A 17,695-nucleotide genomic window follows, 5' to 3' on the forward strand; every position below is an offset into this window, starting at 1 on the left:
TTGTTTATCATCTAGCACTAGTGATGATTCAGCCCCATTTGTCACCACTATCCCTCCTTCTGTGAATTCCATAAGTTTTACACCCAGGTGTGCAAGTATGTGCACATCTTTGGCTAACTCCCTCTTTTCTTCCTCAACATAGGTGTTACTCCCCATGGATAACCTACTTAAAGCATCAGCAACCACATTAGCCTTACTTGGGTGGTAAGTAATACTCATGTCATAATCCTTGAGTAATTTTAACCACTTTCTCTGTCTGAGATTGAGGCCTTTCTAGGTAAACACATATTGTAAGCACTTGTGATCAGTGAATATATATACATGAGAACCATGTAATTAGTGTCTCCATATCTTCAAAGAAAAAACTACCGCAACCAATTCTAAATCAGGGGTTAGATAATTCTTCTTATAAACTTTCAACTGTCTACGATAACTTTTTCATTCTACATTAACACATAGCCCAACCAAACTCTAGATGAATCACAGTACACCAAAAAACCTTGAGTACTTTCTTTTAAGGTCAAAATTGGGGCAGTAAGTCAACCTCTTCTTCAACTCCTGAAAGTTTTTCTCGCCAGCTTCTGACCATTGAAATTTAACTATCTCTTCAGTCAACCTGGTAAAAGAGGACAAAATAGATGAATACGACTCAACAAACCTTCTATAATAGTTATCCAAACCCAAGAAACTCCTAATATTAGTTGGAGACGTGGGATTAGGCCAACTCTGAACTGCTTTTATCTTTTGAGTATCAACTCTAATTCCATCACCGGAAACTACATTGTCCAAGAATGCCACAGACTTAATCCAGAACTCACACGTGGAGAACTTGCCATATAACTCTTTATCTTTAAATCTTTGAAGGACTATCCTGAGATGATTAGCATTATCTTCTTCATTGCTTGAATATATTAGCATGTCATCGATGAAGACGATAACAAACATACCTAGATAAGGTTCGAATACTCTGTTTTAAGGTTCATGAATACTGCTGGTGCATTAGTTAAACCAAATGACATAACCAAAAACTCATTATGCTCATATCTAATCCTGAAAGTTGTCTTCAGAATGTCACATTCCCTAACTTTCAACTGATGGTTAGCCAAACCTGAGTACTATTAACTACCAAAGTTATTTTTATCCCCATATGCATAATATTTATGATAAACTTGTTCATCATAGAAAATTACAAAAATTTGTCAGTAATAGTATGTTTTCATCACTAAATAGGCTATTAAGCCGGACAGAATTGGTGTGTGACTAAGTATTTAAATGACAATGCCATTTGTCTCTATTGTAATAGGTATTCGTAGCTAAACAAATATTATTTCGTCATTAAAAAGTAACATTTACCTATGTATCCTATTTTGTCTATAAATATATAAATTAGCGACAAATTAGTTTGCAATAATTTTGTTGTTGAAAACAATAAATGTCGTCACCAAAACCATTTTTGTAACGACGAAACAAAATTGTCTCTACTAAATACCATAACTAGTGACAATAACTATTGTCATAAACTACAAAAGTTATTTGTAGGTAATAAATAGGTAATTTTTTGAGACAAATTATTCTCGTCACTAAATGTTATACTTTTATGAAGAATGTTAATAGTGAAGCTTTTAAGGACAAAATATATTGCCACAAATACAAACACAAGCAAGTCAATAATAATTTAAAAACTTATAGGCCATATCACATCGTATTATACTCATATACTAAACATTAATAAAACTAAAGCAATAAAATAAAAACTGCTTGTTTACACAAACTAGTGTACAACACAAATTTACCAATTCCTGCTTTCACAAACTAACGAAGATTTGCTTCTCCACTTGGCAATTGAGTTTTACATAACTAAGTATTAGTTTTACAGAACTAAGCATTTACTTCTATTTCTACCATTGTACTTTCGAAAAATTACGAATTGCAATGGACGTGTTGCCGCTTCAGCCACACCCTTGTAACATTTTGCCTAGTTGCTTTTTGTTGCCTCTTTGTCAATGATTTCTAGAGTTGTCAATATGGGCTAGCCCACCCCATCAGAGCTAAATCATACAAGCTTTGACATTTTACGGGTCAGGCCGGGCTAGCCCATTTTTGGCGTAGGCCAGAAAATGATCGGCCCAACCCACAAGTACGTGGGTTACAGGCTTGACGGTTCAGCCCACTTTTGAAAAAAATTATATTTTTTTATAATTATTAAATTAAATTTTAAATTATAATTTAAAATATTATCATAAATATCGACAAAACAATATTACATGATGTTAATGTTAGTACTTATTAATCAAATCAAAATAAAATTATTTTTATAATATTTATTAGTGATAATTTCAGAGACGATCTATAACACTCACATCTTCTTTGGTTTACGATATTATGTCTACCTCCCTTATTTTTATTTACTTGTAATCATTCTTTAAACCTATTTAAAATAAATATAAACTAATATAAATTTGACAATTTTATTCTTTTTTATATAAATTTCTTCTTATTAATAAATTATATATAAAAATAATTCATTTGACAAATACTTTAAAAATAAATTAACACAAAGACTTGTTTTTTTAATTCAACAAAGATCAAAGTCTTCAACAAAGTTGACTCACATTTTCACCAAATATTAACTTTTTATTTCTATTTCACTTTTACCAATTCGCGTAAAAAAATTTCCCACAATAAGCCATCATTTTCCGACAACAATTTATTCAAATGGAAGACTAAATTGAACTTCCCAAGAAATAAATTCAATAAGAACGATAAGATTTTGTTCTAGTTAAACATTTACACAAGCGAAAAAGAAACATGATCCAAGGAATAAAGATACATTATTGAAAATTAGATCTAAACATTCATATATAATGTTAAATTTGTCAAATCTAAATTAATTTATATTTATTTAAATAAATTTAAAAATGGTTACAAGAAAATAAAAATAAGGTAGACGTAATATTGTAAGTCACAGGAAAGGTGAGTGTTATAGAGCGAAGCCCGGAGGGAGGTCTTTAAAATTATATCTATTTATTATGTTTTTTTCAAGTAAAACTATAAATATATAAATAAAAATAATAACGTAATTATTTTGAATTTGGACTCTCTTTAATTTTAAAATTTAATATTATATTATATTTTTCAATTAATTATTATTGGTCACGAGCCGACCCTACCTATATTTCTCAAGCCCATCAAATCAACAGGCTTATTCAGACCGGGCTAAAAAACCTTTTTCTTAAATGGGCTCCAAAAATCTTAATCGAACCCTATTAAATTCCGGATTAAGCCAGGCCGGCCTAACGAGTCTAGCCCATATGTCAGCTCTAATGATTTCTAGTTTTTGCAGTACATTCCTTACACTGTAAGGCCAGCCAAATATAAAATAACCTGTGAATTAATATTATAATATACTCAAGCAAAAGGAAATAATTATTTAAGGAGGAGATAATTGCAGCCAATTCAAGTATCAATATTCACATATTATACTAGTTCACCATAATTAGATAAATAAGAAAATCGACAAGGATTACTTATGGAACTTTTAAATAACCCAATGGCAAGACTAAGGAATATTGAATACGTAGAACAATCAATTTAGAGATTATTCAAATTAAGGTAATCAATCACAATTTTTAAATAAATCAAGAAAGAGAATTATTAACAGGTCAACGTAGAGGGCAAGTACTAAGGCATCAAACTCAATCACACTCAATCATTGAAGTCTTGGTTTTCCGAAACAAACCAAATAAATATATGTTTTCCATATATAATCACTAACATCATTTTCTTAAATCAGTATAAGGAAGGTAATTAGTCAAGGAGTCTACTAATATTTATTAAAGTAACTGTGGAAGAGAACAATTCACGATTTAAGGAAAGAAATAAAGATCAGTGAAATTCAACTAGGCATTCTAAAATTTGAGATTCACACACTAATATTATAACTCAAAACTTGAAAAGAAAAGAAGTCAATTATAGTAAATGGACGAAAAATAGAGCTGGCCAAGAGAATAATTCTCCAAGTAGATGACCATCATAGAAAACAACACAAAAAACTCTTCATTATCCCCGAGTAGAACAACAATCATGCTCATGATAACACAATCACAAAGTATTATTACAATCATATTTTCACAAAACATTATTATAATCATATTTCAAGCAAGGAGGATATTAATATAGAAAGCTAATATGGAAAAGACTGTGATCCGAATCATGTTTTTTTCGTTGAAACGTTAATAGTAATCACTATACAATACAATTTAGAGGTAGAAAAATGTAAATCACTAAGAGGGATTACATTCATGAAAATCATAAAATTATGAGCAAAGCATAAGCTTTTTTTTATATAGGTCTCAGATATAAAAAAAAAATAGATGAAAGTTGTAGCAACTGGGATAGATTAATCTTACCAGGAAGAGTTCTGTTAAATAAAATTGAAATTCCGAAATCAAAATTTTTTTTATTAAATTTGGCTACGATCATGGTGGTTCATCATCGTCATTAGCTAGAGATTTCGTTTCCATCGTAGCTTTTTGGTCGGAGCAGCAATGTTCTTTCTATTATTTCCGTCAGCCTCATAGGAGAATAAGAGAGGAGAGTAGAAGCGGTGTTCTCTGGACCTGTGATGGTCCATTGACTGGCATGCATGTGGTGGTTCGTCAGTGGTCTTTGGGTGGCGGGGGTGGAGGAGGAGAGTGAAGGAAGAGGAGAAGGACAGCAGGGGTTCTGCTGCCATTTATGGTTCTTTGACGGCAAAGAGGAGGAGAAATGGGCTCGTTTGGTGGTTACTTGAAAGGGCGGAAGTTTAGGGTTCACTTGATGGTCTTCGCCATTGAGCGGCGCTCGTTTTGAAAGAAGAGGAATAATGAACGTAAATGTTAAGGGTTTTGGGGTTTTAAGGGTATTAAAATAGGGGGAAAGATTAATAGATCCTGACTGTTGGATCTAAATAAATGAACAAGTATGATTTAAAGTGAAATTGATCAGGTAAGATGGACGGCTGGGATGAGATTTCATACATGAGACTTCATGGTTTACAATTGAAATGAATTGTGGAAAAATGGTCATCGTACGAGTAGGGGGTGTGCATCGGTCGGTTCGGTTCGATTTTATATATAATTGATTCGGTTTATCAGTTTTCGGTTTTAAAATATGCTAACCCAGTAACAAATCAATAAGAAACTTTTTATTGGTTTATCGGTTTATCGGTTTTTGATGTTATCGGTTCGGTTTCGGTTAACCCAATAAAAAAATGTCGATCAAATAATATATAATAGTACGTACGTTATAATTACATGTTACCAACTTACCGCAAAAACATAATAGAAAACTTTGAATGCTGATCAAATTACTAATATTCACAAACTTGCAAAAGCTATCGCCTACAATTACGAACTAGAATTAAAACTAAAATAAAATATTTCAATGAGACAATCTTGAACAGTTGTTTGATCCACCAGATAATCAACAAAGTTCTCACCAATTTCCTAACCAAACAATCACATAGCCTGAAAAGCTAATATTGAATCTGTTTATGTATTAAATTATGCATATTTAATATTGAGGAAGGGTAAGTAGTAAATAAATATCGTCTTATTGGGTTATCGATTTACCCAATAACCCAATAGGATAAACCGAAACCGACCCAATAACCCAAAAAATATTTTTTCTAAACCCATTAAAAACCCAATAACCCAATAACAATAACTCAATAACATTTTATCGGTTCGATTTATTGGTCGGTTCGGTTTGTGCACACCCCTACGTACGAGTAAACAAGTGACTGTAATGGAAAGAAAATTGAAGTGATAGGCTAAAATTGGTAAAAGATCGACTCGAAAGGCTAGAATTGAAATAAATTGGACAGATAATGCTATAATATAAATCTAACCACTGATATAATAATAATAATAATAATAATAATTTTTAAAATTATATATGTTAGTGTATATAGTTATTTAGAAAAAATAAAATATAAATTTAAACAAATAGGAAAAGTAATACATTTCAAAACAAATATCAATCTAGAAACGGTAATAGGTTTATCAAAATTAGGTATCAACATATAGGTATTATCTTTTAAAACCAATGAATTATCAATGTTCAGTTGAGTATATCATTGAGCGAGACAAAACATTCAAAGTTTCGATGAATCGCTATCATAAAAATAATTTGGTTTATTATGACATTTATATGAGTATCGTCTCATATTTTTATGAGTATTGCCTCACATTTTATACTCTGATGAATCATCTTTTGGCTCTTGACCACTACATCGTTAAACGAGATTCTAGTTCATGATATGACGGTAGATTTGATAAATTTATTGCATTAATTTACAAATGTACATATAATGACCTGTTAATTAATATCGTCGTTATTCAATATTTCAAATATAATTTATCATTATAATTTTGTCTACTCCACGAATTAATTTTTTAATAAAACAAAATGGGCTGACCTCTGGAGTTTAATTTATACTAAATTTAAATTAAGGAATATTGATCTGATAAAATTAAATAATATAGACCTCCGAAGATCTATATTTTATATTTTTTTGTCTTTTATTTTACATGAATATGTCTTTCTATAAATAATTTCTTTAAAATTAATTGAAATAATTTTGAGGTTTTTGTATTTTTATAGAAATAAAATAACATTGTATTATTAATTTTATAATATAGTACCGACAATTAGAGGTCAATTTTAATAAAAATAAAACGAATGAACTCCAATCGTCACTATATGAATGTTTAATGAAAATAAAATTAATTGAAATAATTTTGAGGTTTTTGTATTTTTATGGACATAAAATAACATTGTATTATTAATTTTATAATATAGTACCGTCAATTAGAGGTCGATTTTAATAAAAATAAAACTAATGAACTCCAATCGTCACTATATGAATGTTTAATGAAAATAAAATTAATTACGGAAATTTAATATTATCGACTTTCGTAAGTGGATGTTGTAATTATTTTTTTTTGTTTTACACATAACATTCCTCCGAAAGATAGTTTGATTAAAGTTTATTAATAGCAATTATTTCTTTTTATATTCAACCAAAGTAATAATTAATCTTATTCTTTATTTGTTAATCCGATATAGACAAGAGATCAATTTTTATATCTATTTTTAAGAGATATTTTTCGAGCTCTAGAGGTTGGTGTGATTTTTTTTTGTCTATGGCAAAACTGATTTCTTGGGGATGATTTTCTTCGGAAAATAAATAATTCTTTTTAAGAATATCGGCATCTCAATTTAAGAAATTGTTGACTTTAATTGGAGACCAGTATTCACATTATTTTTAATAGTGAAAATTTTTTGTACATAATTCTTTTGTATTAATTTCTATGGAAAATTGTATATAATAGCAAATTAATAACCTAAAATAAATAAAGTAGCTAGCGTTTGATTTAATTGTTCTCCATAGCAAACGTTTGCAAAAAAATTGTCAGGCTTCTCTCTCCCAAATATCTCGCTCGCCAGTCTCCTTCAATCTCTCGCTCGCTTCCTCACTTTTTATATAAACACAAGTGTATAAAAATTATTTCTAATTGTATAAAGCAGAAAAAATTGTATAAAGACATAAATTTTTGTTCTTTCTATCTCCTCTTCCAGAACTCGCTCGCCACTCTCCCAAATCTCGCTCGTCATCCTCTCCTTTCTCACTTATACATACAGAAGCGAAATGTATAAATTGCGTTTCTGTTTGTATAAATCGTGAGAAAATTGTATATACACATGCAAGTACATATATTTTCGTCCTATACACTTATAATTATAAAATAAAAATACTCACCTGCCCAGTTTCTTTTGCCTTTCTCTCTTTCTCATTTTATACAATTTTCAAATTTTTAAATTGTAAATTGTATTTAATTTCTCTCTTTCTCGTTATACACAATTCAATTCGATTGTATATTCCTTGTCAAGTCTCTTTTGTCTTTTTCTCTTTCTCATTTTATACAAATTCAAATTGTATATAATCGTTCTATACACTTATAATAATATTCATTTTATACACTTCGTTTTTATACAGTTCTCTGCCCAACTGTCTTTCTCTTTCTTGTTTTATACACTTCGTTATATAAAATTTGCTTCAACTGTATATGTATAGCGAATTATACAATTTTTATGTTTGCTATGGAGCGCAATTATGCAAATTTTGCTATAACATACAAATATAAATTTTTTATTAGCTATATGTGAAAATTGCCCTAATTTGTATTTAACCAATTAAAGTGCATAACATGAATTCATTTGAGATAATGAGAAAATAATCCGCGATGAATTCTGTAACCAAGTCAAATAATATTATAGATAAACAGAGACAAAAAGATGATAGACATTAAATGTTTATATTATTAGTGACAAAAGTGAATGTCACGAAATGACATATAATTAATGACTAAAGTTTACACCATCTCACTACAAACATTATTTTGTCAATAATTTGATTATATACATTTCATGAAGAAATATTTTTCGTATCTAAACTTAAATCTTTTAATGAGAAATATTGATTTGTCACGAATTGTCAGTAAAATTAGTGATGAAACGGACTATCACCAATTACATCAAATTTGCGGCTAATATTACCTTATAATTGGCGCCAATTAACATTTTTGGTGGAAAAAGTTTGTAAACAAAACATTTGCTACAAAATTAACTTTGTCACTAAATGTATGTGAGTCATGCATTTAAGGTTCGTCACAAGTTGTGAAGTGACAAAACTGATTGTCACCAATATCTTTAAATTTGTGGATAAATTTACATAATAATTGGCGCAATTTTTCATTTTTTGGTGGGAGAGATTTGTAGACAACATTAGCTACGAATTTTATTTTTCATCAATAAAAATATGTGAATCATGTGTTTGAGGAAGAAAAGTAATATTTGTCGTAAAAATGTATAATAGGTGACAACTTATTTAGCATATCTAAACTTTTTGTGTCTAATCGTAAGATTTGTTGAAGTGAATGATGTATATGCTGAAGTTTATTTCTCTCACAGGCTGGGACTCCGGGCAGATCATAAAGAAAGACTTCTAGAAACTCCTTTACTATAGAAACTTACTAAAGGGAAGGTACCTCAACACTTGAGTCATTAACTCGGATTAAGTGATGGATATGCCCCTTTAGAACTAACTTTCTTGCCTTAAGGTATGAAATGAAACGACCCTTAGGCACTGCTGAACTACTACTCCACTCTATAACTGGCTCATTACGACTCTGAAACTTGACAACTCGAGTTCTACAATCTATTGATGCATAACTGTTACGCCCCTCAAAATGAACTAGGATAAACTAGAGACTAACATGAGTTTTATGTGTTAATAACTTGTTAATAAGGTGAGAAACAACTTGTAATAGTTGGTTTGAATATGTTTGACGTCAAATGTCAAAGGACGACCAAAACGTCCGGAAACTAGTCTTTTGTGTGCTAGTGTGTACTTGGATGTTTGTCGTGTTTTTATGTGTTATTTGGAGCCTAAAAACAGTGGAGGTTACCCTAGTGTAATAAACATGTGTAGGGTCAACAAGTTTGGGTACGACTCCCCGAGGACCACCCAAAGGGTCCTTGAGGAGGACCCAAACGTTGGAAAAGAAAGTTGTCAGGCAGCAGGTTTTTGGGACTGCTTGCCCAACGTGCCATGTAACACCCTTTAAATTCCATAATCATACTAGAGCCTCATATATTGTATAATGATGATTTAGACCCAATTTAGTATAAATAACTTGTAAAAGAAGTATTGGAGCCATATCATTAAAGAAAGTCTTGAAGTCCGAAAACTAGCGAAATTTAACTAGTTAATGTACCTAAGTTTGGTGAAGGTTTCAGAGGGTTATATGGAGTCTAAAACTTGTTAAAAGACATTAAATAGGTAAAATGTAGTACAGAGATAGTAATGCTCCTATGTCTAATGTGTGATTGTGGTGTTGATGCTAGAAATTCCTCATCCTTAACTCTAAGGTATTGAACTAGACATGAATTATGTATGTATGATATGATATGAATATTATATGATTGAAAGTAGTTTCTCATGATTTTAATAAAGTGTTAAGTGAAAGTTTTACTCACTTGTATGTGGTTTTGTAAGGTGAAAGGGTAGTTCTCACTTATGAATATCTATGAGCTATTATGATAAGATGTTCACATAGGGGTTTAGAGGATACTAATGTGATCTTGTATAATGATTATGATGATTACTAAAGGGAATAATTTCTTAGCACCAAAAGGACATGTAAATGAGATGGAGGTCCCACGTTAGTAAGTCCGGACTTCCACATGGGTTTCCTCACGTTAGTAGGTCCGAATTCCCTAATTATGTGTTGTCTTATGATATGGAAACCTCCACGTTAGTAAGTCAAGGTTTCTAGAAACAATTTCCTTGACCCTTAACTGTGTGCCCAATAGGACTCTAGCTTAGTGGATCCACCTAGATAGCTACGTACGAATGGTTACGCCTTAGGCAAGTGTTAATCCACTCTTTTCGGTGTGGGAATGGAACACGGATTCCATGTAGCTCACATGGTCTCGTCTCGGTTATTGCACTTCTTTACCTAATGTTAAAGTAATGAACAAGTATGCTTGTGAACTCCTATTAGGATCATCTTAAAGGCTACTACATAGTATGAGGGATGATATGGGACTTCTCTTACACATTGCACATATTGGATCCTAAGGAATGGTTCTAGTAGTGTTCTTTTATGATTATGGTTATATTAATAAGCTATGAGTAAGTATTGATGTAAAGGTATGTTATGAAAATATGTTGTAAGTATGAAGTGGGTTGCTTAATGTGATACTTAGCCTTGCATAGGATTATGAGGTTCTATCTTTGGCATTGCACAAGTATTGCTTGGGTTATCTACATGTTGGGTTGCTATTATGTTGAATTGACTTATTATGCTTTTTATATATGCAAGTTGAGTTAAATTGATAGAAAGCATGGTTTTACTAAATTGTCTTTTTCTCATGCGTTAATGATTTTTGTGCATAAGAGTCATACTTAATGTTTCACGGAAAAATATAACCAAAAAAAAGACTAAGTTTCAAAAAATTAATTAATCTTATGATTTAAGAGAAATCGATTTTCCAAATTAACAAAGTCGCCACTTGATTTTTTAGTAAAAATCAAGAAAAAACTTATAATTATTTTCAAAAAATTTAAACAGATAAAATCAGTTGAAAAATGATTCGAAGTTCAAATATACATTCCAAAAAGGTGTTAGGCCCTCAGAATGCCCGCTAACTCGCGATTGATCGACGATTTGACTAAATGACCTTTTAAAAATAATTATCAAATATTGAATAAACAAAGTAAATTCAAGTTTTATTTATTTACTTACCAATATCAATATTTCAATTTTAATTGATTATTCAAAAGGGAAATGAACTTAGAAGGAAAAATTTCTAAAAGAAAATAATTTGAAGTGTTGATAAGACTAATAAAATAAAAGGGGTATATGAAAGGACTAAGTAATATATATATATATATATATATATATATATATATATATATATATATATATATATATATATATATATATATATATATATATAATTTGAATATCTATAACAAAAGAGAAATGACTATCATTTAGAATTAATTAACCAAAAATTAAATAAATGTTAGTGGCTATAATAATAAATAAAGAGTAGGGATAGAAGCATCAATTTTGGGCCTTTGAGCCCATTTTCTGCTGCTGGAATTTTTGGGCTTTTTGGCCTATTTTCCTTCAAAATATTCTGTGTATACACTTTATGTATATTCTGGTATATAGGCCGTACACGACCCCACTTTGGACCTTTTTTGAAAATTATGTCCTGTATTTTATGCCGAGTTTTCACATTTTTTGCACCTGTATATCATATATTACGGCTGTATATTAATGTATACAGCCGGTATATCCATTTGTTTTGAGCCTTTGGAGGCCTGTAAACTTAATTCCCAGCAGTATACTTGCTGCTCTCAACCTGTACGTCAATTTCGAAAAGGCTGGCAGACTCGGGGGTAAGGGTTTGAGACTTTACGGCTCAACAAGAGAATGCAAATGGATGAAGTAGGATCTGTAGGGACCCAAAATGAATTTTTTACATGCAATAAAATAGAAGTGAATTAGCATATGAAATGATAAAATAAATAAAATGTATTTCCAATGGAACACAATTTTTTTAAAAAAAGAAAGCTACTTAAGAAATTCAAATTGAACCGACACATATCACTCTAAACAAAGCCAAATGAAACCAAACTAAAATGACCAAAATTAGTAAACAAACCAACTCTAAATAGTAGCATATTCCTTAAAAAAATATTTGGATTCCAGAGAATACATAACCATCGGCCAATAATAGATTTTAAGTGTTAAGAGGAAACATGTGGCATAATTATTAAGTAAAAAAAAGGCTCATGATAAAATCCAAATTTAACTCCAACAAAGGAACCTAATATTGTTAGTTTTTCATGCTAAAGTGCAGAATGTTAACATAAGATAGTAGCAGGCCAAAATCAATTTAGAAGAAAACTATCATTACAGTCACAGAACCTAACATGCCAAACATTATTACTCCACTTAATATGCTTAAGGCACCTATGGGTAGAAATAAGTAGAACATTTAGGAGATGACATGGTTCATTAATAATTTAAATAAATGGGTGAGCTAAACCAGCCAGTTATGCTTATGATAGATATCTCCAAGCTACACGACGATGGAAACTAGGACCGGAATGCTTATTGTTGTTCAAGACGAGAGTACAACTATGTTAAACCAACATGATTCCCAATCCAAAACTACCTATCATCGGTATATGAAAACAACCTAAACAATATAGAATAGGAACTTAACTCACAGACATGACTCAAAAAAAAATCGATTAGATTAACATTCAAAGAAGCATGTCCTTAACACTTAGAAAACTATTCGAGATGAAGCCTAATGAACAAATAAACTGGCTACCAAGCAAGGACGTGGTACACCCATTTACAAAATACAACACTTAAGGATATTGACATGGAGTAGTAGATAACAAACTTGAAGAGAAAAATAAGAAACAAAGCATGTTTAATCTGAAAAAAAACAAAGCTAACACTTCGAAACAGACTCAACAAAACAACAGAGTAAAGGATCAAAAAGAGCAGTCGATGCAAGAAATCAAAACAACAACAAATATGATATATAAACTTGAAATATTGACGCCTTAGTTCATTCACTCAACTTGAGTTGAAAGGATGAAGGGTATGGCATCGAATATAAAGCAATACTACATGTTCACGGCGATAACAAAAAAATGTAGTAAAACGAAATAGAACACTCGATAACTTGACTAAGAGCCTGTTTGGCTCAGCTTAAAAGCTGGTCAAACCGACTTAAAAGCTGATTTTTGACTTATTTAGTTGTTTGCAATACTCAAAATAACTTATTTTAAGTTAAAAAAAACTTATTTTAAGCCAAAAGTTAAAAGCTGGGTAGGGGTGTTTTTTTTAGCTTATAAGCTGTTTTAAGTTGACCACATTTTTATCTTTTTGCCCTTAATATTTTTATACAATCTCCAAATTACCCACGTAACCCTAACATCTCTTTCTTCCATTTTTCCTTTTTCACGTTTGGCATAGCAACTTCAACACTTTTATCCAAACGAATAACTGATTATTTTAAAAATAAATTTCAGAACTTTCAAAAGTACTTTTTTAAAGCTGTTTTTATTAAGCCCATCTAAACGGGCCCTTAAAAAAAGAAGCTAGGAACATAAATAAACAGTAAAGGAGACGGAACAACATAGCCAACCTGAATCAAAGCAAAACTTTACTGAATTTAGAATTCAAACTTACTCTTCGAAAACTCATAGGAAAACACAAATATAGAATGCACACAATATGCTACATTGAAACGAAATACAGAAGAAAGCGATGATACTTTTCTCGGGGCAGCGAAACTTGACAACACTTGAGCTTGGAGTAACACTTCACCACTAACCTTAAATCGTAGAAGATCCCAGCAACCAAATAACATAAAAATGTATGTATTTAAGGTGTATTTTCTTGTATTTCCTATATGACTATTTCAGCCTAGTGGTTTCCCTTAGTAAGTTCTTGCCGACTTTTCCCAACTCTCAATATTTTTTCCTCCCCTTTTCTCCCGAAAATCCTCCAATTTCCCCCTTCCTTAAGAATGATTCAGAGGGCAACATTTATAGAATGAAACTAGGGCAGAGATTGAGAGGAAAAGATGAGGGTAGAATTGGAATAAACAAGGGCCCATTTCAAATTTTAAAATTCAAAACTCACCACTAAAGGGAAACACCCTTTTTCTGAAGTTTCAACCCATTCCAAAAGAGGAAACGGCGAATCGACGACCCAAATTGGTTCCATGGTTCTTGACGAGCAACGTGACTCAATCTTGCGCTGATAGGGGTGCTTCTGCGATAGTACGAATTGAAAGAGACGTTGGGAGGAGAAGACAACAAAGATGTTGTCTTTGTTGTACGCGTACAGGGCGGGTAAGGGTAAAAGTGGTGGGCTGGTGATGAATTGGAATGGGGAGGGAAATGGGTTACTGGTTTCTGGAGAAGTATGGGGTTGCTGAAAATTAAACTTGGGCCGCTGAAATTCAAAAGGGACCAAAACTTTGTTCTTTCAATTGGTTTAGGGGATTTGGGATAATAACTAAATAAGATGAATTATAAATTAATTAATGAGCTTCTTAATATTAACAAAATAAAATAATCGACATAACTATATAAAATAATTAATCCAAAAATGTAAACTATCATATCACAAAACTAATTTAGTAAAATAATTTAAAAAAATTAAATCATTTGAGATGATTTTTTAACAATCATAAAATATACTAATTATATATATAATCATGTAAAATATATATGTATTATCTAAAAATTATAAAAAGTGACAAAACTATTCAAAATAACGCAAACTTTATATTTTTTCTTAAAATTTATAAAACTAATTATTTTAAATTATTTGAGAATTTAAGAAGCTCATGAACTAATTACTATCGGGGAGGGTCAAAATTGGGTGCCAACACTTCGTACATTTTTTTTGTACTTACCATATTTCTTCTTTTCCCCCCAAACATTTTAGGTTCGGGCAGTTGAGGAGATTCGTGGTCATTGAAGAAAAAGACTAGGCTCTTTCCTAAGTCAATTGATGAGTCCTCTTGAGTTCTGAGGATAGAACCACTTATCAAGCCTTATTAGTTTTGTCTAATTTGTTTAGACGATTATTCCATTCTCTTTTGTTGGGACTTCATTGTAGCCAATATAAGCATATTGTAATAGACTAAGGGCTATGCCCAAACTATTATGGTTCATTCTTTAGATTGTTAAATGTGTGACGAACTATTAGACTATGTTGTTGTTAAATGTTAAGTGAGAAGCCTATGTAAGCTTCATAAGCGAGGGGTCTATGTAAACCCCATATGATATATCAAAAATTCCAAGTATACTTTGTTGTATAGAAAAGTTTTAATGTTTCGGTACTTTTGACCTATGATATGTGATGAAGAATGCTAAAAGGCTTGTCATAGTCTACTTTGAGGACGACGACGCCGGTAACGACTAGGGTTTACTTTAGGTCATTACAAACATGGTATCAGAGCATTATGTTAAAGTAAATCTTAGGTTTGATGTCTCAATAAAACACGTCTATGTAGGGTCTTATTCATAATTGTGAAGCGTGTCACACTTATGAATGAGAGACTTTGTAATGCTTAGGAATTTTCACTCTCTTGTTATTTCTTAGTCGTTCCTACGTGTCCTAGCTCTATTTAGTCATTCTTCTAATCGTTTTATTTTTGCTTATAGGCAATGAATACAAGGAAGAACAATGCTCAAAGGGCCAAAGAGGAGAATTTGAATGAGGCGGTTCCCCCTCAGGCTCCTCAAAACACTCAAGTTCCTATAGTGAAGGGGCTGTCTCTAACGTTGAGATAAGGTCGGCCATACATAGATTGACTTAAGTGTTGGCTCCCCAAGTTTCTAGGGATGCAAGGGTGCAAGTGAACCCTAATGCTAACACCACCAATTCAAGGACTAGGGATTTCATAAGGATGAATCCCCCTACTTTCTTTTGTTATAAGATGGAGGAGGACCCACAAGGGTTCATTGATGAAGTGTTCAAAGTTCTTGATGCTACGGGTGTTTCCTCTCAACAAAAGGCAAAACTAGCCGCCTACCAACTCAAAGACGTAGCTCAAGTTTGGTATGAGCAAATGGAAGAATGAAAGGCCAGTTATAGAAGGCCGGATTACTTGGCGATCTTTCAAGACGACTTTCCTTGATAGGTTCTTTCCCTTGGAACTAAGGGAGAGAAAAATTCAATAATTCATCAATCTTCGTCAAGGGAGTATGAGCGTGAAGGAGTATAGCCTCAAGTTCACTCAACTATCCAAGTATGCCATTACTATGGTTGCAGATTCTAAAGCGAAGATGAACAAATTTGGTACGAGGATATCCGACCTTGTGGTTAATGAGTGTAGGTTGGATAAGTTGATTCTTAGCATGGACATCTCTCGTCTTATGGTTCATGCGGAACAAATTGAGGAACAAAAGCTTAAGAAAGTTGGTAGGGAGTTGTAGAAGGTAATAACCGAAGATGGGAATTCTTGTAAGACTAAATTTGAGGTTGAAGACAAGCCAAGGTTCAAGAAAATATTTTCCAATAAAGGACCTTCTAATTCTCCAAGGGTTAACAAGAGTAAGGTTCCTACTCCCAATCCCCAAGAGGGGAAAGGTAAAAGATCTTATGTTGAGAAGCCTCTTTGTGCAAAATGATATAAGAGACATAATGGTAAGTGCTTAGTTGGCACGGGAAATTACTATGGTTGTGGAAAGAGTGGTCACATGAATAGAGATTGTCCTATGATGACAGCTCAAGGAAGGGAAAATTTCAAGCTCAAGCAAGTACCCCAAATTCAGATGCTCCTAAGAAGAATCACTTTTATGCTCGCAAACCTTGAAGTGATCAAGATAGCTCACTTGACGTGGTTACCGGTATATTATAATTGTTTCTCTTTGATGTATATGCTTTGTTGGATCCGGGAGCTATATTGGAATTTGTGACCCTCTTGTAGCCATGAAATTTGAAATACTACCCGACATATTAGACGAACCTTTTTCGGTTTCTACACCGGTGGGTGATTCCGTGGTGGTTAAGAGAGTATATAAATGTTTTCCTATTTCCTTGCCCAATTGAGTTACATTAGTTGACTTGATAGAACTAGATATGCTAGATTTTGATGTCATATTGGGAATGGATTGGTTGCATGCTTTCTTTGCCTCTATTGATTGTAGGACAAGGGTTTCCATATGAACCCATTTTTGAGTGGAAGGGAGGAAACTCAAATCCTAGGGGTAAGATCATTTCATGCCTAAAAGCTTGAAAATTGATTACAAAGAGTTGTCTCTACCATATAGTAAGATTTAGGGATCTTGAATCTAAGGTCCTTACAATGGAGTTGGTACCCGTGATGAGGGAATTTCTGGAGGTCTTTTCCGATGATCTTCCCGGAATTCCTCCCCAGCGGGAGATTGACTTCAGCATAGATTTATTGACCGATGCACAACCTATTTCAATCCCTCCTTATCGGATGGCCCCGACCAAGTTGAAAGAACTAAAGGATCAACTCAAGGTTTTGCTAGATAAGGGTTTTACTCAACCAATCATATCTTCAT

General features: G+C 32.1%; 1 protein-coding gene and 1 long non-coding RNA gene across 2 annotated transcripts; both read right to left on the bottom strand.

The window, feature by feature from the left end:
* Nucleotides 1-480: 480 nt before the first annotated feature.
* LOC138349201 (uncharacterized mitochondrial protein AtMg00860-like) lies at nucleotides 481-918 on the bottom strand. Its single transcript, XM_069299532.1, has 2 exons — nucleotides 659-918; nucleotides 481-616 (listed from the first exon to the last, which is right to left on the bottom strand). The coding sequence occupies exons 1-2, from the start codon at nucleotides 916-918 to the stop codon at nucleotides 481-483; spliced, it is 396 nt and encodes a 131-aa protein (XP_069155633.1).
* A 10,668-nt stretch (nucleotides 919-11,586) lies between these two features.
* Nucleotides 11,587-14,656, bottom strand: LOC104647795 (uncharacterized). The gene is made up of 2 exons (XR_002027856.3): nucleotides 13,921-14,656; nucleotides 11,587-12,075 (listed from the first exon to the last, which is right to left on the bottom strand). It is a non-coding gene; the product is annotated as an uncharacterized lncRNA (long non-coding RNA).
* Between the last annotated feature and the right edge of the window lie 3,039 nt (nucleotides 14,657-17,695).

Source organism: Solanum lycopersicum, chromosome 6 (assembly GCF_036512215.1).
Source record: "Solanum lycopersicum chromosome 6, SLM_r2.1".
Taxonomy (NCBI): domain Eukaryota; kingdom Viridiplantae; phylum Streptophyta; class Magnoliopsida; order Solanales; family Solanaceae; genus Solanum; species Solanum lycopersicum.

Bases quoted from the DNA above. Each gene is read 5' to 3' on its own strand.
- LOC138349201 (XM_069299532.1), bottom strand. From the start codon at position 918: ATGCTAATATATTCAAGCAATGAAGAAGATAATGCTAATCATCTCAGG. The intron at 617-658 runs GTTTGTTGAGTC...CTCTTTTACCAG, and splicing joins TTGGATAACTATTATAGAAG to GTTGACTGAAGAGATAGTTA.